Genomic DNA, 22,268 nt, shown 5'->3' with positions numbered 1-22,268 from the left:
TAAGCGTTTCTACAACGTCAGCGCAGCCCTGGACAATTCCCTGGCAGGGCCTTCTGTTGACATTCCAGTTCTGGCCTCATTCTGATTTTCTGGCACTCTCACGTGGGCATCCATATGGTGGCTGCACCAACTCCAGATTAGATTGCCTACATCTGACCTTCGGTCTCATAAGTAAGATTATCGCAGCGGCAGAATTCACTGCAGATGCCACTCTCAATTCCGCCAAATTTGCATCTAGGGCCATGGCATCTTCAGTAGCAGCAAGAAGACTGTTATGGCTCAGAAACTGGCAGGTGGAGTCACACCATAAATGGAAGCTGGTTTCAGTTCCATTTGCGGATGATAAGCTTTTTGGCAATGCTCTGGGACCTTATCTCATCGAAACCAGAGATAAACGTAAAATTCTCTGTTCCTTTGGGAAGAGAGCCAACTATCGCCCAGCTGCTTATACTGGTAAACAGCCCTTTCGGGAGGGTGGGGGTTGTTCCTGCCATCGCTCTAAGTAATCCCTCCTTCTCCCCACCCATTGGAGGTCGCCTAGCTCTCTTTGCCTCCAAATGGGAGGAGTCAATGGCGGATGCCTGCGTGCTCAGCACTATTAGGTCAGGATTACAATTGGATTTCCTAATCACCCCCCCCCAATTTTTTTTTAATCTGTCCTGTCTCTTGGGACATTTCAAGGCAAGACCTCATGAATCAGGCCATTCAACTCCTCCTTGAAATCCGAGCTAGTCAAACCTGTTCCCCCCTCTCAATGGGGACGTGGGTTTTATTCTTGCCTTTCATCATTCCCAAAGCCTCGGGGGGGGGGGGGGTGTAGCGAACCATCCTGGAACTAAAATTTCTCAACCAATTTGTAAAATACAGGCTATTTAAAATGCAGACTCTGCATTCTATTTTAGAGAGCGATCGGGAGGGCGATCTCCTCTCTTCCACTGATCTCATGGAGGTTTACCTCCACATCCCCATTGGGCCTCACCATCACCAGTTTTTCCATTTCTGTTATCAGAATACCCACTACCAGTATTGAGCACTTCCCTTCGCCCTCTCATCGGCTACAAGGGTCTTCACGAAGATTCTGGCAGCATTGATGGCATCTCTGCTTTCTGTTCCAGTGAGGATCCAATGCTATTTGGACAACATTTTGATTCTGTCCTCCTTTATCCATGCAACCCATCGGGATCTGCAAATTACCCTGTCATATCTCCAGAGCCACGGATTTTTCCACTCCTATCCACTCTAATGGTTCCTGCTTCTCTACCAACGGGCAGGAACCAGCCACTCATCCATCAAGGTCCCGCTCCAGCCACAAATCCAGAGATCTCTCAATTGGTGGTGTTCCCCGTTAATCTGGAAGGGACTCCTTTTCAGGGTCCCAGACAGGCTAGTGATAACCACCGATGCCAGCCTCCTGGGTTGGGGTTCCCATATGCAGGGCCAGATAGCTCAGACCTTGGTCCAGGTCTGAGCAGGCCCTTCCCATAAATTGGCTAGAGCTCAGAGCCATTTTTCTAGCTCTCAAGCATTTCAGGCACTCATGACCGGCTGTCATGTTCTAGTCCTTATGGACAATATGGCCACCATGGCTCATGTCAACTGGCGGGGGGAGACGAGGTCCAGAGCCCTCATGGGAGAGGCTCTATGGTTGGGGTTATGGGCAGAGCAACACCTGTTGTCGATCTCTGCGGACCTTCTCCGGGATCAACAACTCCCAGGCCGACTGGCTCAGCAGGAGCCTAGTCGACTAGGCAGAATGGTCTATTCCTCCTTCTCTATTCAGGGACCTTTCCCTCAGATTTGGAATGCTGGAGGTGGATCTTCTCCACTCCTCAAATTGCCCAGGTCACCAGATTCTTCAGGTTTCCTTGCCAGGTAGCGGAGGGGACCAATGCCCTTCGGTGTAGATGGCCCAAAAGTCTCCTCTATGCCTTTCCCCCTCTCCCATCATTCCGGCAGTAATTTGGAAGATGTTGGAGGAATGAGTGGAACTCCTCCTCCTGGCACCCTATTGGCCAAGGACGCCCTGGTTTGTGGACCTGGTCAACCAGTCGGGTGGCTTCTCCTTGGAGGATCCCAGCCCATCTAATCTCCCTTCATCAGGGGATTCTGCTCCACCAGGAGCCCCAGTGGCTCAAGCTGACCATGTGGCACTTGAGCGGCAGCGGCTCGAAGTGGCTGATCTTCCTGAAAGAGTCATCATCACTATCCTGGCATCTCGCAAGCCTCCCACAAGGCGCATCTATGATGCCACCTGGAAGGTCCTTCCCGATGGTGCCTTAGGGAGGGTCTCTCTCTCCCGCTTTAGCCCAGTTGGCAGAGGTTCTTAGATTCCTTCAGCATGATCTGGAGAAAGGTTTGGCCCCCAAAACCTTACGCAGGCAGGTTGAGGCCCTCTCCTCAGTTCTTTCATGGGGTTCACTTCCTTCCTTATCCCATCACCCTTCAGTCAGGAGGTTTTCGAAAGGGGCTTTCAACCTGCACCCTCCGGTGGTTCACAGGTATCCTTCCTGGGATCTTCATGTGGTCCTTTATGCCCTTACAAAGCCCCCTTTTGAACCTCTTAGAACATTGTCTCTCCATTTCCTGACTCTGAAAGTAGTGTTCCCCATTTCCATCACTTCAGCCAGGCGGGTGTCCGAGCTCGCTGCTCTTTCCATCAGACAGGACCTTTGTTCCTTTCACGATGATAGGGTTGTCCTCAGTCTGGACCCCTCATTTATTCCAAGGGTTAACACCTGTTTCACAGGTCCCAGGACATTATGTTGCCTGGCTTCTTCCCCCTCCCGCACCATGACTTAGAGCAGCAGTGGCACTCGCTAGACGTAGGTAGGGCTCTTAGAATATACATTAAGTGCACTTCCTTCCTTCAGGAAGTCTGAAGCCATTTTGTTTCCTTTTCCCTTCTCACTTGGGGCACAAGGCCTCTTCTCCCACTATTAGCAGGTGGGTCAGATCTTGCTTTGAGCAGGCCTACAAAGCTGCGGCCCTTCCAGTTCCTCGAAGTCTGATGGCGCACTCTACCAGAAACGTGGCCACTTCGGCTGCCTTGGTGATCCAAGCACCCTTGGAGGAGATCTGTCATGCGGAGATGTGGACATCTCCGTCTCCTTTCATCATATACTACCATCTGGATGTCTTTGCCTCGGCAACTGCAGCCTTTGGCAGACAGGTGCTTCAACGAGTGGTTCAACAGTCGTTGTGATGAGCCGGACGAGGACCCACCCGTGGACATGCAAGCTTTGGTATGTCCCATCCTGGGCTCTCGATGCAGCATGGAGGAGAATGGGCGTTGGTAGAAGTTACCCTGAACGCCCTTTCTGTCTATGCTGCGAGAGAGCCCAGCCCCTCCCTTGATTCGTCCAGAGACGGTAAGTCATATTTCTGTATTCATTTGTGCTTTCAGAGACATCTCTCAGTCTGTCAAGTATCTTCGCCAAAGCTGGGGTCTCTTCCGGGGGCTGGCTTTTATATCTTAGTACAGACTCAGCTAAATGACATCATGGGAAGGAGTCAACCCATCCTGGGCCCTCTTGCAGCATAGATAGAAAGGGCGTTCAGGGTAACTTCTACCAACGCCCATTCTCCTCCATGCTGCATCGAGAGCCCAGGATGGGACATACCAAAGCTTGCATGTCCACGGGTGGGTCCTCATCCGGCTCATCACACCGACTGTTGAACCACTCGTTGAAGCACCTCTGTGCCAAAGGCTGCAGTTGCCGAGGCAAAGACATCCAGACGGTAGTATATGATGAAAGGAGACGGAGATGTCCACGTGGCCTCATGACAGATCTCCTCCAAGGGTGCTTGGATCGCCCATTCATCAAGTTCTTCCTGAGAACCTGGATATTGTAATGTATCAGTATAGCATATGTGTGGATCCAAGTGGTGTGACCTTTTGTGATTGACAGATGGAAAAACATAGTGAAACAAGCCTATCATTAATATTATACATCCAAAATAATGAAATTGATAATCAATCAAACCTTTTCTGGGTAGTCCAGTAAATCCAGTAAATAAGGGAGAGTGAATAAGGGACAGGAATAATGCATAATGAGTTCCACAAGACAATTTAATGCCTGAGAAAATAATTCCATTTGTGATAATTCCAGTAGATGGAATATACACATGTTGATCCAACTAATAAAGACTAGAGGAAATCCATAATCAACAAAACTTGTTTCAAAAATTTCCATTAAACATATCAAAATCCTTTTTCATGTCTAGCAAAACTTTGTAATAATATTAATTAATTTGGGGTAAGGCAATATTCTAATACACAATGGCAAGTAAAATCCTTAGCAAAATAGATGTCCAATACATTGATATATCTGTATTATATTTAGAATGACTATGATAATATGTGCAGTATGTTTAATTGAACATTCTCTCACACACATATACACACACATACATAAAAATCTTCTGACTCCATTACTCCAGATAATTGAAATAAATTGTTAGCAATTAAGCAAAATTGCTATACCTTTTATAGATTTGATTTTCTACTTTTTTTGTATATATATTTGACTAGCGCACCCTTGAGAAAAAGGCATAACTCTTAAGGGAGAATGTAAGATTCAAGTTTAAAATTTACCTTTTATGCCCCCATTTCACTTTTGCCTTTTTTCGTTTCAGGGATGCCCTCTGTCTGTTTATTAGTTATACTTCTTTTATCACTAATTATCAGTTTGATTTCTGGAGAAACAGAAGTAAAGTTTACAGGACAAACAGAATTTGTAGTGAATGAAACAACTACAACAGTTATACGTCTTGTTATTGAAAGAATAGGAGACCCAGTGAATGTCACAGCAATTGTATCGGTAAGAAATGTTTCCCATCTAATTGCTCTAAAGTAAATATTTACATTGTTTGCTTTCTAAAATAGAATCTTTTACTTAGGGACAAGCAGATTCATTTTTTCTTGATAATAGCAAAGGCCATACTGGAATGAATGGCACAAATATATATAATCCAAAGAAAATATGTCAGCCATAAAGATATTTGTTTTAAGAGTGTCATAAGATGCAAATGTGCAGAAATAAGATGTATTTGTTTTTCATTTCTGGATTGTGTATGTATATATGTATTGCAGATTCATGGTGAAAATACAGGTGATTTTTTTGACACATATGCAGCAGCTTACATATCCCAGGCAGAAACAAATCGAACTGTTTTCATTTCTGTGTGTGATGATGATATTCCAGAAGCTGATGAAACATTTATATTTTATTTGACGTTACAGGTAGGCATTACTTTTTTTACATACATACATAAATACATACATGAATACATACATACACACACACACATGCACACATGGTATGCACACAGACACACATATATTGTATATGTATATATGTGTGTCAGTGATGGGATTCAATTTTTTTTGCTACCGGTTCTGTGGGCGTGGCTTGGTGGACGTGACAAGGGAAAGATACTGTAAAATCTCCAGTCAGAGGTGGTATTTACCATTTCTCCAGACAACTCAAAATTTCCACTACCGGTTCTCCAGAAACGGTGAGAACCTGCCAAATATCACCTCTGATGTGTGTGTGTGTTGAAATTTTTTCTAATGTTTTTTCTTACTGCCATTGTATTCTTTATTATTTCAACCATTCTCTTTAATCTGGGTGGGGGGAACCCTCAATTTACTTGAGAAGTAATTTCAGGGAAAGTTACATTGGTACAAGGGTCTTGTACCTTCCTTAGTTACAAAGGGAGTCTACGTATCCCTCATTGTTACAAGGTCTCCAGCAATCTGCAGCCATACTAGTTTCTTATCGGCCATGGTGCTGGAGTGATTAGAATGCAGTACTGGAAGCTACTTCTGCTGACTGACGGCTACCTGCAATCTGGCAGTTTGAATCACACCAGGCTCAAGGCTGACTCAGCCTTCCATCCTTCTGAGGTTGGTAAAATGAGAACCCAGATTGTTGGGGGCAATATGCTGATTTTGTAAACCACTTAGAGTGGGCTGTAAAGCACTGTGAAGAGGTATATAATTCTAATTGCTAATGCTAATGCTTATCTTCAATTTAATATTTAGGGAATTAAAAGTCTTTATGAAGAAAAGGAAGGATACATAGCCAGGGAATTTGCGAAGTAATGGACAAAAATGCAACACAAAACAAGAATATTAAGAGTATCAGATCAGTAAAGCCCCAGAATACTGGGAAAAGATGTGATTTTTCTGAAGAGATGCAGATGAGTGCTAGATTGGTGACCTCCTCCTAGTATTTTAGAATAGAATCCAAAGCATTATTATAGTAATCACTCACCAATCAAATCCTCCTATAACTTGTATTTGAAATAATTTTTGATACTGATTCTGACTTTAAATTGTTTGTTTTTAAAATAAGAACATTTAAAATTTGACCTTACTCAATTTCATACTGACATATAAAATTTTATACCAACAATCTCATTCAGTGTCTGAACTGGAGAGAAAAAGAAAATTGAATGCTGATCGCTTTGCAAACATCTTTTTACTTTCCTTGCATATTTATTAAAACCAGATGTAGATAGAGTGGTCAATGTCTGGAATACTCTACCCGACTCTGTAGTCTCTTCCCCAAACCCCAAAAACTTTAACCTTAGACTGTCTACTATTGACCTCACCCCTTTCCTAAGAGGTCTGTAGGGAGCGTGCATAAGCGCACCATCGTGCCTACCGTCCCTGTCCTATTGTTTCTCTTATTCTTTTATTTTTCTTATATGTACCCATTTCATGTATTCACAACTATGTATACACTTATACTTATTATCTTGTAAACAATTGGCAAATCAAATCAATAAATAAATAAATAAATAAATAAATAAATAAATAAATTCGTCTGAGATGACAAAATACACATGTCTATAATAACTTAAGTTTACAGTTTGACGTTATTTAAAATAAATTATACGATTAATTATGATCACTAAGTTGTTTTAAACATGAGAATTAGAGTATTTGATTCTCAATTCGGAAAACCCATTCAAAAATATTGGGGACTTCTTTTTATTCATTTATTATTATTTATTAAATTTGTTTGCTGCCTATCTCATCATGAGGTTTTGTTTTGTTATTCGGACCTCTAGCATAGGGAGATTCTGGTCACTGCAGATAGATCACTAGTTAGTATGAGATAATTACATAATGAACTTCATTATTATTTAATATGCTTTCACTTTTTTCCTTTAACTAAAATAAAATTGATCAATGAAATACGTAATTGTTTTAAATACAATCAGTGTGATCTTTCTATATTTTTTAGTCATAACTGCAAAATGATTTATTTCAGTAGGGTTTTACACAAAAGTTGTTCAGGTTCTTGAAGGACCTGAGGGAGGAAAGGAATGCATATTTCTCATCTAGCATCTTATTGCTATGGTATCATTAGCTATGATTAATGATTGTCAAAGTTTGAGTCAAACACTTTTTTGTTTAACCAGATTGAGTCTATAGGATTTGAGTTCCATGAAAAGTGCTTTTGCGGTATTGCCTTCATTTGAGTACTTTCCCTGGAATGTGTCACAAACATTTGTTTGCTCTGTAAACACAGACATTAGTGAATAGAAGAATCTTTTCTCCTGTTATATAGAAGTGTTTGTTTATCTTGATTTTCTGTTTTGTCTGCCATGTTTGTTTTAGAAGCCACTTCAAGGAGTAAAGCTTGGATTGCCTAGAGCTGTAACTGTAACAATTTTATCAAATGACAATGCTTTTGGAATTATTTCTTTTGATATGGTATGTTTTCATTTACTGCATCTGTTTACTTAAATTAGAATGATAAGAAAATATCTCGCACAGAAAATGTGCTTGCTTATTATTTAAATATATATCCTTTTCAAATAAAAAATCATACTTAAATTTATAAATAGAATATATAAAAATGGAATGTTGTAAGCTGCCCAGAGTCACCTATGTGTGACTCTGTGAATTTCTTTAATAAATAAATACTGTGAGAATACTGAAAACTCATCAAGCAAAATCACATCAGTAAGAAATTAATAAGAGCACCCACAGAACAGCAACAAAACAGAATAAAAGACAAACATCCATTTGAATTTTAAAAAATAACTGTAAGCAGCTCCATCAATATAGCATTCCAGAGCTAATAGCTGTTACCAAAAACCCCCACTCTTATTTCCCCAGTAAAAAATTCTGATAGTTTCATCTTAGCAAGGAGAAATTCTCTTAAAAATATTTTGAAAATTGATAACATAATGGATATTCAAAGTATAGCGGTTGATCATTTGTGCTCAAAACTAAATCGTAGCTTAGCCATAAATGTCACGTCTACTTATTCAACAGCAGGATGTTGCTATTTGAAAGTTATTTGTATAAATGCATTCTTTCACTATTTAAATTAGCAGTTGTTGGAATTTAAGATTTGATGTTTACATTTTTCTTCAAGCAACCATAAGTCTTTGTGGGTTCTTTATACCATATATACAGTATATATTACTACCTATATTATCACTTCAGAAATGAAATAGGGGCAGCCCATGAATATGATGATTGGTAAGAAACTACAAGGTCAGGGTCAAATAAGGTGAAAATAGCTGTTCATTGAATTTAGGGGAAAAAAATAAGGAACAGAATGCAGAAAATAAAGCATTTCCCATCAGTGCATTGTTTCTTAATAAGTCTTATAAACTCTGGTACTACTCTATTCTTAAGAGGATGATTTAGCATTAAATATATTATATTGTTAAATATAATTGATTCTTTATATTTAATAAATCAATGAGATATATAAATAATATACTAATTATTTGTAGCACATGTTTTAGTGGGTAAAAAAACAATCATTACCAATATTGAAATCTTTGATATACTTGATTATCAGAATTAATTTGTTGTTGAAAAACAGTATATCATTATTGGATGAATTCATAAACTGAATTAATTTATCACTAGGAGGATGTATGTACATGTTTAAAATAGCCTTTTGTATATTCGGTTCCCCAAATATTTCATTGATGCCTGATTTTTTTCTCCCCCCCCCCCCAAATCTTCAATCTCATCTCTAAATTTTAGCCTACCTTAATTACATTGACTGAGCCCAGGGGTGAGAATGAATCAGTGCCTTTTACTTTAGTTAGAGAGAAGGGAACATATGGATCTGTCACTGTGTTCTATGAGGTAAGCATGCTGAATTAGGTTTACTTTAAAAATATTATTTTGAATAAACGAGAAAGTTTGAATCATTGTGGTAGATGAATTTGACATTTCTTAAATGAAGTAGAACTTGCCATTTCTAAATATTCTACTTAGCAGGACTATTTTCATTTTCAGGATAGTCACCTGACCAGATCATTGTAATCAGAGCATTATTAATATCTGTTCTGTCCTGGGGAAGTTGGGTTGAACTTGTGAGCTCTTGGAGTATCCAGCAGGACCAGGAAAATATTGGTCCTAAATTGTGTTATTGGAACAAGGGAAGATTTTCATGGCAAGAATCAGTTTTTTCAGGACCAGAAAACATACTGAAAAAGGCATATATTGATGTAATAATTTCACTTGTAATCTAACATTCCATGCTGGACTTGATAAACTTGATATTTTAGCCAAAGCTACAGAGATTTTATAGTGACCTTGTTTGGAATTATAAAGTCTGACACACTAGTGGTTTTAAATTCTGTTCCTTTTTTCATCCAGTAAGGATCTTAACAGGTGAACAGCTTTTAGAATTGGTGGATCAGTTCAAAGTCAGATTTTGCTATGTTCAGATATGGAATCTAATAACTTCTATTATGTGAGTAGGTATTCGGAGAAATCCTTCTTGGCTATAGGCATGATACATTTCAGAGTCATAAAAATTCTATACATTTTAGAATCATAAGACTTTTTAGGCAAATGCTATAAAACATGTCACAAATTAGCTTTATTCTACAAAAGCATAAATAACCAGTTTTTGATAGATACTCATCAAATTTATATTAGCCTTTTGAAAAAAACATTTCTACCTCATAAACCCCTTTAAAAAGACACATAATAATTAAAACTCTTCTTCCTTCTTTTATTTTGAGTTTACATTGGGTTTGGTATGAGTTCCTCAGTATATTAACTGATTCAAACTGCCTACATGTATTAAATCCATCTCCTGATTCTCAATGTATTAGAAGAAGACTTGCCATTTTTATTTTTGTTTATACATGTGTTCTACAGCAACAGTTGAAGTGTACAAAACTACCTTGTGGATAAATATGGATATTTTGAACTACTGTACCTCCACTTCGAAGAACCATTTCCGAATTTTTTTGAATAACTGTTATTGATGCAGTCCTCAGGTTTCCTTCAGAAATGATTGTCTAGACATTTTTGAGATCTTATTTTCTGAATGTTTTAATTGTTGAAGTTAACAATATGTATTTTTAATTGATATAACAAATCAGTACTTCTATTAAACATCTTCAGCTTTCTTCATAGGTACAAGGTGGTCCAAATTCTCCTGAAGAAGATTTGAGTCCAGTAAAGGGAAATATAACTTTTACACCTGCCACAAATGTCTTGATTTATAATTTATTTGTTCTTGATGACCAGGTAAAGATATATATCAATTATATTTACCCATTTGATCAATTAGTAAATTAACAAAAAAGATAAAAGAAAAAGTAGCAGAGTTAGATAATTATTTGGAAAGCAATTGGTTTGCTTGCAAAGAAATTACAGTCTTTCAGATTTTTACCATCAAGCAATTCTTGTAATTAATGTTTCACAAAGTTTTTGAATCTTCAAAGGAAATAGTGGCTGAATTTAGTGGCAAGAAAATAAAGCAAAAAAAAAAAAAAAACAACCCATGTAACAAATGGTTTTATCTATAAAGTACTAATTACATGAATCTGAATGAGAAATATAAATTATGCTTTAGTAATGTATATCTTTCTTATTCTAGGTATCAGAAAATGATGAAATATATATTATACATTTGAGAAGCGTGGAAGGGGGAGCTGAAATTAATTCATCAAGAAATTCTGTTGAGATTATTATTAAAGCAAATGACAGTCCAGTGCGATTTACTCAGAGTATTTATATGGTAGATGAAGAAGATGATATAATAGCAATCATGGTAGTTCGAGGAAAAGATGATGGTGGAAATAGAATTGGACCAGATGAAAATCAAGTTTCCATATGCTACATCATTGTAACTGGGAACTCTACACTCCATGCACAGCTTAACTTAGATTTTCTAGATCTACAGCCAAATACAACTATTGTTTTCCCACCTCTAGTGCATGAATCATATATTAAATTCAAAATCCTTGATGATGCCATACCAGAAATTGCTGAAACGTTTCATATCATGCTACTTAAAGACACTTTGCAAGGAGATGCCATTTTGAAAAATCCATCAATTGTCCAAGTTACCATTAAACCCAATGATAAACCATATGGAGTATTATCCATCAATAGCATCTTGTTTACTCAGACAATTGTTATCAATGAAGATCAAACGCTGAGGTATGTATTACTTTCTCATTATATTGATAATATCAGAATATATAATTTTGCTTTATAATTTAGCTAATTTTCTTAATTAAATACTTTAATTAAATCATTGACATTAATATCAGTGGGTTTTTTCAGGATTTTCTAGTTTTTCTTTTACAGATTTGTAAAATGCTATTCTTACTTTAGTAAGACTAGTTTAGACTGACTTTCATGAAAATGAATGACTATATTCACAAAAAACACAAAAATGTCACATAAAAAACAGGAAAATGGGTAAATTAACCAATTTTTAAAATTACAGTCTTTAATCATTCAAAAAGAATATTAAAGTCAGTGGCATTACAGTAAAAAAAAGGCTCTATACAAATAATAATATATACAAGGTTTTGTAAAGAGAACCTTTCTAAAACATTTTAAAACATGGTGAAAGTAGGATAGATTGATATTCTCATTCTCTGTGTTTGGGTTCAAAGTTATTTAAGACTTTAAAGATAAAACACAATACTTAAAAACAGATACTGATTTAGGCCAAGAAATAAAGTAGTTAGGGGTGTTGGGAGGGAGGAAATCAAGGTAGTTATTAAAACCATATTATCCCAAGTGATCGAGATAGCAACTGAATCATGTGAGCTAGATCTGCTCCTTTTTAACATTTGACACTCCCCACTGACTGTCAATCAAAGCAGCACAGTTTTATAAAGGTAAGTTTAATGAGATTCCATTTGGTGCATAAGCTTCAAGAGAAAGTACACTTTCAATATATAAACCAAAAGTTTATCAAAGCATATCTAAATAGACATGTCTGGGTCAGTTGATGATGACACAACATGGAGATGACAAAGTATGTATCATAATGTTGCAATGCAAACCACATACGTATGTACAGCGTTAAAATACAAGTACAAAAGGATAGATCTCTGTCATGCAGCCCCAATTCATGATTCTTTATTCCTGGACCACTCGCTTTTTTATTGAATAGCTCTGTCGATAAGAAATAGTTATAAGTGAAAAGCTAGAAAATTTTTGGGTCAAATACCCAGAATGAGAGGATTTTAAAAATTAATATTCAGTTGAAACCAGTTCAGGACTGACAGATAAACAGCTGGAAAAAACTCATGGAACATTTTTTATATATGATAATTGCAGCAAGATGGAAAGATCTGGCTATGTCTACAACAGAGGAAGGTTTGGTGAAGATGATGGAGTTTTCTGAATGGCAAAGTTGACTTGTTTGATTAGAAAAAACACTATTTTTTGTGCATCATGTAGGTATGAAGGCATCACTGTTGTAAGGAATGGTGGAACACATGGAAATATTTCAGTTTCCTGGATTATAATTCGCAATAGCACTGATTCTTCACCTGTGACAACAGATCTCACGCCACACTCAGGGGTGTTACATTTTGCTCAAGGGCAGTTATTGGCATCCCTCCATCTGAATATCATTGATGATGATGTCCCTGAAGAAGCAGAGCCATATTTGCTTCAAATTTTAGATCATACAATACAAGGAGGGGCAGAAGTGAGTGACCCAGCTGAGGTAAGTCTGCATTTATTCTTCTAAAAGGGTGCAAGCACTGAGATGGTGTTTGGGCAAAAATAATGCATAGAAAATATTGCTAAGATGTACCCATGAATAGCCATCTTATTTTTAATCTATAAAATGACATTTACTGAGATAATATTGCAAGGATTATAAATTGTGTGCTTTCCTGTACTAGAGCAATTTTGATCTTGAGAAAGAAATGATGGAATCCTATTGTTGGGAACTTATCAAAAAATGATAGGGACAATAGAGTAGAGTAGAACAGATGGGATGTTAAATTTTGATGTAAATTGCACAGGAATGCTTAATGCTAAGGTGGATAATAGCTATTTCTCAATATCTGCAAAAGTTTGCCTGCTTGCTAAAAGTTCTTGCTTTTAGTAACATAGTGTTACGAAGTTGCTTACTCTTAGAGAATATCTAAATACCTTTGGTTTGTGAGAAGAACATTTAAGATATAGTGATAAAATTATATTCTTATGGTTTACATTTAAAACCCTTCTTGGTGATATGGCCACTTATGTTGAATTGCTATTAGTAGCTCAGTTCTAGTCAGATGTTGGAATATAGGAAAGCTCTGGATGTATGTCAATGTCTCTCAGGCGCTTTCATATTAAATTACGAGCAAAGGACAGTCAGAATAGCAAATCTTGAGTTCTTAGACTTTATCATGAGATAGCTAAAATATCAATTAGAATCATATAAATGGTGAGAAAATATAATTGGGATTGAATTAGAAATTTGCTTTTAACAAGAATCTTGTTTGTCCTTCTTGTAGCTTTTGTTCTACATTCAGGACAGTGATGATGTTTATGGTGTAATTCAATTCTGTCATTTGGAGAATCAGAGGATAGAAAGCAGCCCGGATGGACGCTTTTTGTCCCTTAGCTTTACAAGGCAAAGGGGAACTGTGGGAGACGTGAAGCTCTTTTATATTATCTTGTATATTCCTTCTGGACCTGTGGATCCTGAACAAGCTAAAGAAGGTGTTTTAAACACTTCAAGAAGAAGTATTCTCTACTTTCCAGAAGGAAAACCTAATGACACCATTAAAGTACCAATAAGAAATGATGCATTTCTTCAAAATGGAGCCCATTTTTTAATACAGGTATCTAAATTATATGCATAAAAGTTACAAATAATTTGTGATGCATAATATTATGTCACAACTGTTCAATGAGATATATCAGCAGTGCCATGATTTGCCATTCAAGTAATCTTTATGTTCCTAATATCCAAGCAATTACTATTTTTTAAACTTTCCCTATGAGAAAGTAATAATGAATTGTACTTCCCAATATACTACTCTCCTGAAAATCAATTTTCATGACATGTTTAGGTAAAACTCTTTAACTGATGAGTGATTATGGGTTTTTTTTCTGTAAAAGGGAACATTATGATACAGAGCAAATAAATTTGAAGAAAATGGGAAGGGAATGGGGGAGGGGATTGAAAACATGAGAATTATTTTTTTAATTATCACAATAGTCCATTTTTTAATGGACTATTTTTTGATATATATCTCGAGTTGTGATACCATTGTGGTCTTATATATATGTTAGGACTCTTCTTGATTTCCATGTATTATAGCCAGATGCGGTACACAGAAATGGGAAGTAGAGAAAAAGGTCTAGGTTTTCTATATCAGTGAAGAAGGCGCTTCCACACAGTTCCATTTCTATTTCTCAGTCTCCTCAAAATGTATGAAAGGCAGTCATAGAATTGTCTTTACTCCTGCAAATTTTGGAAGGCTGAGAACAAGCAGCACCAATTCCTCTCACTTAGGAATAGTGTAAAAATTACCTTCCAGTCAGCAACCTGCCTCATAGGCTAAAGAGGAAAAGAGAAAGAAAGAAAAATAAATTGCAAAATGCTTCTCCCCCCATTTAAGTACATGTTTTCTGCATTTGTCTGTTCATTCTGCAAAAACCCTGAGCTATTGGTATGAGTTAAAATTGCCTCACCCTCAAGAGACTTATTGCTGCGTAGCAAGATATCTTTCCATGAAAATAAGAAGTATTAGTATACTGATAATATTCAATTGTATATCCCTGCCCTGGCAAATTATGTGATGTTGTGGACATCCTATCCCAATTTCTGGAGGCTGTGAGGATCTGGATTGGGAACCACAAGCTTTAACTGAACCCTGGCAAACTCAGTGACTTTGGATTTTGAACCCCTTTGGTTCTGGGACTAAACCATCTTTGGTACAGGACTGGGTGCACTGCCCTAATCAGATCCTATGTGCAATCTGGGGGTCCTCTTGGACTCACAATTCCTGCATGATTGGCTCAAGGTTGACTCAACTTTCTATCCTTCCAAGGGCAGTAAAATGAAGGCCCATATTGTTGGGGGCAATTTGCTGACTCTGTAAACCACTTAGAGAGGGCTGGAAAGCAATGTGAAGCAGTCTAAGTGATATTGCTATTGAAGAACAGGTGGCAGTCGGGGCTAGGAGAGCCTTTGTATAACATATTGTGCACCAATTGCATCCTTTCCTACATCAAGGGGACCTACTCATGGTCACTCATGCCCAGTTACTAGTTTGTTTCAGGTTGAATTCAAGGTGATGGTAGTTGACCATTAAAACCCTTCATGGTATGGGATTGAGTTATTTGAGGGACCACCTCTCCCCAATTTTATCTGCCCATTGATCAGTAGGGAGGACTTGTTATGGTTCTGTCACCTAGGGAGTTATAGTTGGTGGCAGTAGGCCTTTTCTACTGTGGCGCCTGCACTGTGGAATTTTGTTCCTCCTGAGATGAGGTTGCTCTCATCATTGTTGAACTTTCAGAGGTCTCAAGAATAGGTTATGCCAGCAGGCTTGGGATTCTGAGGGGCAGGTGAACTAGTGAGGTGGCTCCACTATTTTTAATTTCTTTTGTTTATTATTCTATGCTTTCGTTTGTTATTTATTCATTTATTTGTATCTTGCATTTATTATTTCTACAAATATTGCTAAGCGATAAACCTTCCTCCTCCTATGTTTCCCACAAGAACAACCTTGCAAGGTGGGTTGAGCTGAGAGAAGAGAGTAACTTGCCCAAAGACCTCCAGCTGGCTTTCATGGCTAAAGTGGGACTTGAACTCACAATCTCCCACTTTCTCGTCTAGTGTCTTAAGCACTAGACTAAATTGGGTCTTTTAATACTTTTTAATGTATTTCATTAATTACGTTAAGTATTGAGATTTAAGAGCTGACCAGTTGCTGTAAGGTTGATGCAATGTAAGGCTGATGCAATGTAAAGCTGATGCAATGAGAATGAATCAGCATTGGTATTGCCTTTTTAAGACTATGTATGGGTCCACAGAAGTTTTACCTCTTTAAGAGGTGTTTATATAAGGCAGCCATTAGAGGGCATGTTTCTCTCTCCTTGTGTCCTGTATCTATTGCAGAATTCTCCGTGTAGAGTTAAAAAGATTGATAGCTTGTATTTGCCTACCATGTATATTTCTGTATATGTCTTATATATAAACCATTGTTAAATGTCTAAGTCTCTGTGTGCTGTGTTTTGCTCCTGGGTTGTCTCATAAAGGTAGTCACACTGCAAATGCCCTGACAAATTGATTTTAATTTTTTTGTACAGTGCCTAGAGTTGTATGTTTGTGCAGTGGACGACTATATAAATTAGATGGATGGATAGGTAGATTTACAATGTTTTAAGTAAGTACTTCCCAAGCAACAAATGGGAGGGTATCCCAAAGGTATCAGATTGATTCCAGTATTGTACAGGTGGATTGAATGATCATCCATTCAACATAGTGGAGGAAGCGAGATGCCAATACCTCTACCATCCAGTTATCCTTAATTACTGCATCTTCTTCCATACTGGATAGGTGATACCTTTCTTCTATCACTAATGCAGGGAGGAACTGTTGAGATTCCTATGAGCATCAATAAATCCACATTACTTGTCATTTCTGCCTTGAGTAGGAATTTTTGGTTGATGATCCATGTGTTTCTTTTCTTGTCTATCCACAATATTCTCAAGACTCTTCTGTGACAGCAAAATCCAAAAATCTTAACAGTTTTCCTATCTTGCTTCTTCATAGTACTACTTTAACTTCCATAAAATGTCATAGGGAATATCATGGCTTGCATGAGTCTGGTAATACTCCATTGATGACCATTCACTTAACAATGCTTTACAGCCCATAAAGCACTTCCAACCATGACAAAACCACCCTAGATTATTATAATCTAGATGTTTGGCAACCTGTTCAAACTTATGACTGGTCACTAAGTGTCTGACAATCCTGTGATTGCCATCTGCAATGACCACTTTGCTCAATGACCAAGACTGTGGGCCCAACTGTGATCATACATCAAGGACTACTTAAAGATACATCACAGAATTTGACATAATTGATACACTCAAAGGCCTTTCTAAAGACAGTGAAGCATATAGTGACTTCTTTTGTATATTGTTTAACTTTCTCAATTATCTAAGAAGCACCTACTCCTGCACCATATTCTAATTTCCAGGCTTATTTCTATCTTATATTTACTTATTTATAAGTACATGGATCCATTCAGATATTTTACTTGTCAAAAATGTAGAAATGATTGGCTATTTCCTTCTTTTGAGATTGCATCTGGTTCCCAATTTTCTAAACATTTATAGTTATAAGCTTTTTTACTGATCCCTTCATCCCAATGCTTAATTTTTTTTAAACCAAAAAATCTTGTCTGCTATTCATACATAATTTTAAATGACTTCCTATTTCTCTGTTTCTTTTTCAGTGAAGCTGATTCAATATTAATTTGTGCTGCTTTTACAAATATAGCGATCATGCTGTTAAAAATCTTTAATTCTGACAAGGTTATTAACATGTCTGTTATAATTAAGATAAGGACTTGACTTTTTTCATTTTGGGATTACAAATTTTTTTATGTATGGAATATTTATATGGCAAAAAATAAATTTCCAGTCTAATAAGTAATACTAATAAGTAACAGCTAAAATATGTTCTATTCCAGGACTATTAATAACAAAAAATCTTAAAATCTTTTTCTTATTTCAGCTGGAAAAAGTTGAATTACTGAATATTATTCCTCAAATTCCTTCTATAAGTCCTCGATTAGGTGAAATTAAAAATGTATCCTTAAGAATTACACCTGATATAGCAAATGGAGAAATTGGCTTTATCAGCAATCTTTCAATAATTTTACCTGAGCCAGAAGATTCTCTTTTTGCAGTGGTAAGTTAATCTTTCTATGCCCTGCTCTTATAAATTAAGCACAGTATTTAGAAAAAAATAGCATATACCTTCATGCAGGAAAGTTTTGTAACACATATTTGAAATATTTCTAATGTAATCATTGTCCTGAAATGAATGATTATTTTAGTAAGTCTGAATCATAGCTTTAAACTGAAGTTTAGAATTTATTTGTTCTTGATTATGAAAAGTCCTTTGAGTGTTTAAAATTGTGAGTTTTGTAGATACAATAAAAATTGTTCTTTCTCACTTCAGCTAAAATCAACCACCACTTAACTTTTTTTGTCTTATAATTTCATGGTGATAATCAAGCTAACAGTGTTTAAAGAGCAATGATTTTTACTTTTTAGTATGCACAAAAAGTTGAAAGATAAATAAACAAACGAAGAACAAATGTGTGTGTGTGTGTGTGTGTGTGTGTGTGTGTGTATGTCTTCAGATTCAGAAATATGTTGTAAAATTTTAGATTGCTTACAGTTTGGAAAATCAAGTTTTGTATACATCCAACATGTGCAAATTACAAGTTTGGTATTTGTTCTAGAGCTCCATTCCTTTGCATCGAGATGGGACAGATGGACAAGCCACTGTATTCTGGAGCCTAACACCTACAGGCCTCAATTCAAAAGCTGTGACTATTGATGACATATGGCCGTTTTCTGGTTCAGTTCTGTTTTTATCTGGACAAAGTGACACAGCAATCAACATTACTATTCAAGCTGATGACATACCTGAAATGAATGAGACCCTAACATTATCATTAGACAGGTACTCTTTGATAATTAAAAAGAAACAAATTAAAATCATGGTTTCCCCTGATGCAGTAATATAAAACACTTATATAAGACTTAACCATAATATAATAGATGGCACATATTTAAAGTTTAATTTTAGGCATACTAACCTTGCATTCAGTCCAGAAAGCACAATGAGATTAATTTTTCAGAAAATCTGAGAACTGAAGTAAGCAAGGCTAAAATAAAGAAAGACAAGGACACTATTATCAAAACACTGTGCAGATGCTGTTAACGTCAAAGGCTGAAAAACATGACAAAATTTTGTAACCAAGTAAGGCCTGGTGAAGATTTTTTGGGTTTACAATGCTGATATAAAAATATGGTTTGATTCCTATAGTAGCTGATTTTTCTCACTTAAGAGTTTTGCTCACATTTGCACTTCATCTGTTTGAGACCTATCCTTGAATCTTGCTGCTAACGTAATGAATGTATGTTTGTGTTTTAAAATAGTGGTTTTAAACTTTAGTAACTTTAAGAATCCTGTGAATTGGTCCACACATCCTAAAGTTGTCAAAATTAAAAACCATTAAAATTGAAAACCACTGTCCTAGAGATAAATTTATTGCTACACCCTTGTAAAGCAACAAACCAAACCAAAACCAAAACCATTATAACATCTCTCACTGAGGTGTGGTCCAACTAGAATTAAAAATAAATAAATAAAAAGCAATGACAATTACACAAAAATAATGAAATGAATATTATAATTCATTATCATTTGCCTACCTATAATTAACCTTGTTAATATGATTGTATAGCAAAACAACCTTTTGGCCATTCATCTTCACCTTAAACCTCTTCAAAGGCTCAGTCTGCTATTCATATCTGCAAAATTCATAAAGGAACTTAGAAATTTCCATGCCCTTGAGAAAAACATGGCAGGTATCTTTCCATCCCTCTATGCTCAAAGGGAGAATATTTACTAAAATAAAGCTTGATGTTCTATCTTCTGCTGCTCTGTAAGGCAGATTCTGAAATATTGCTTATAAAGAATACCTCTGTCCTTTCCAAAGACAGAAATTTTTAGCAATGTTTTACAGCCCTGCATTTTCTACAGAGAGTATGCATTAAGTATATTGCACTTTTTTTTCATAATCCATGCCAATCAGGAAAGCAAAGCATTTTGAATCCCATATGACTTACCGTATTTATCGGCGTATAACACGCACTTTTTTTCCCCTGAAAATAGGGGGCAAATGATGTATGCGTGTTATACGCCGATATAATGTTAAAGCCTTCGGTGAATGCTGCTGGGATCGGGGATCAAGGACACAAATGAAAGAAGGGAGGAGGAAGCAACCGAAGCCTGTCCTTCTCTCTGGGTCAGCTCTCTCAGTCGCTCTCTCTCTCCTCCACCAGCACAGGAAGAAACTGCTTCAAAGAAGCGGGGGCTTCCTGAAGCGCCCGTTTCTCCCCCACCCCCACCCCGTCCGCCCGCCCGCCCGCAGTGCTCCGTTCTGCCTGCCTGCCTGCCTTCGTTAATGGTTGAATCGGAACAGCTTCGGCTGAGTAAAAGAGGCGAATAGTTATTATTCTCAGCCGAAGCTGCTCCCAAACAACCAGAAACTAAGGCAGGCAGGCAGGCAGGCAAATGGGACACTGTGGATTGAAGCGCGCGGGGGTGGGAGTGGGGGTGAAACGGCGCTTCCTGAAATTTCCCTCTTAAAATGAAGATGCGTGTTATACGCCTGTGCGTGTTATACGCCGATAAATACGGTAACATCTAGGTCACCCTTGTGAACTAGCACCTGACAGTTGATCACTATTTAATTTTTTTCTTGGAGAGGATATGTTCAGGTAGAATTTGTGGCAGCATCCATTAATAAGTTATTTGGTGTTTTTACATTTCTGAAGAGTAAGTTTAAGCATTTTATCTGATTAATTTTTCTTTTACTTTACATTTACACTGAACCTATATAATTTAATACTATGTAGATATATACATTAACTTAATATTACCTAATTATGTTATTATACCTTAGGAACTATATTTTATCATTTAGCTAACCTTATAGAAATATACAGTTTTACTTATAACATGGTAATTTTATGCTGGTCTTTGAAATAAAGATTGTTGCTCTTTTCTGTTACTTTATGTCTAATTTGTTTATAAAGTGTCCATCATCTGATTTGAACTTGTTTAGTTGAAATGATAACAAAGCAAAGTTTCAGTCAGATTTCCTTCTCAGTCATGCCTGATTCTGGGATAATCTTGAAAATGTATTCATTTAATTACATGCTATAATACTGAAAAACAAACTGTGCTGCAGTCTAATAGCATCAGAATAAAGATAATTATTGGATTACTAAAGTTATCACAGAAATGAAATTGATAGACACTGTTAACTAAAGATACATGTCATTAAGCTCTTAGCTCAAGTATAATATAGCTTTTAGCTTTATATCATATAGCATAAGTTAATTTCATAAGAGATAAGTATGATATAAATGTATATATTGCTTTGCTTTTACCTAGAATCTACCTTGCCAAGACTATATTTGTTGTATGCAGTTGTCCCATTTATCTTTATGTTCTTGCTTCTGTACTGTGAATTTGTAATGATTATGTCATAGATGATACATTCTATATTTCTAAAATGCTTCCTCATCTTCCTCCCCCCCAGATGAAACCTTAATTTTCTGTGTTTTCTCAACTGTTGTATTTGTAAAGGTTTCCTAATGTAGTGGGAGGTCACATTTCTAAGAAAGAATTGTAACCTTCTGCATGTACAGATATAACAAATCACAGGAACAGAGACAGCAATTTAATCAAAGGAACTGTTGTCTTACAATATTAGGGGTAGGATTAAAGGTTTTATTCATTTCAGATTTTTTTAAAGGAATAAAATCATTATTTGTTCAGTTCTAATTTTTTGTTTTTAGATGAAATTCTTATAAGCTTAGAAAATGTTTTTCTCATTTGTATCATTCTTATTAATTAGCACATCCACATACACCCATCAGTACAACATTAGACAAAGGCAACCTCTGTCCTTCATTATCTTACACAACCAGTAGGACTCTTTAGTAGATTGACAGGTGCTGGAGGCACAAAACAGACTTTTTTTTATGCACAAAACATACTTTTTATTCTGATCCAAAGCACTGAGTACTTACAAGTAGTCCTGAATAAAAATGGACTCAGCTGCTGGGCTTCTGTGCCTGAACACTGTACTAGGGCAGCCAGCAACTAACTCTGAGTAATGCTGTAATGAAGGGCTTAAAGAGTCCTTGACATCCCAATTGGTCACAGGGTCATCCGAATTAC

General features: G+C 36.7%; 1 protein-coding gene across 4 annotated transcripts in view; it reads left to right on the top strand.

Annotated features, from left to right (window-relative positions):
* Positions 1-22,268, top strand: part of ADGRV1 (adhesion G protein-coupled receptor V1) — a 258,922-nt gene that overhangs the window by 12,766 nt on the left and 223,888 nt on the right. For all 4 annotated transcript variants that reach the window (XM_087958193.1, XM_087958191.1, XM_087958192.1 and 1 more), the window contains exons 2-11: positions 4,636-4,820; positions 5,093-5,242; positions 7,634-7,729; positions 9,026-9,130; positions 10,418-10,531; positions 10,884-11,449; positions 12,710-12,980; positions 13,765-14,094; positions 18,012-18,188; positions 18,748-18,971. In XM_087958193.1, the coding sequence (XP_087814319.1) occupies positions 4,636-4,820; positions 5,093-5,242; positions 7,634-7,729; positions 9,026-9,130; positions 10,418-10,531; positions 10,884-11,449; positions 12,710-12,980; positions 13,765-14,094; positions 18,012-18,188; positions 18,748-18,971 (2,218 nt within the window). The remainder of the gene's footprint in view (positions 1-4,635; positions 4,821-5,092; positions 5,243-7,633; positions 7,730-9,025; positions 9,131-10,417; positions 10,532-10,883; positions 11,450-12,709; positions 12,981-13,764; positions 14,095-18,011; positions 18,189-18,747; positions 18,972-22,268) is intronic.

This window comes from Notechis scutatus, chromosome 2 (assembly GCF_049901735.1).
Source record: "Notechis scutatus isolate UNSWTSFEM ecotype Mainland chromosome 2, rNotScu1.2, whole genome shotgun sequence".
NCBI lineage: Eukaryota > Metazoa > Chordata > Lepidosauria > Squamata > Elapidae > Notechis > Notechis scutatus.
Note: the sequence above shows the minus strand (reverse complement) of the source record. Positions and strands in the feature narration are given on the sequence as shown.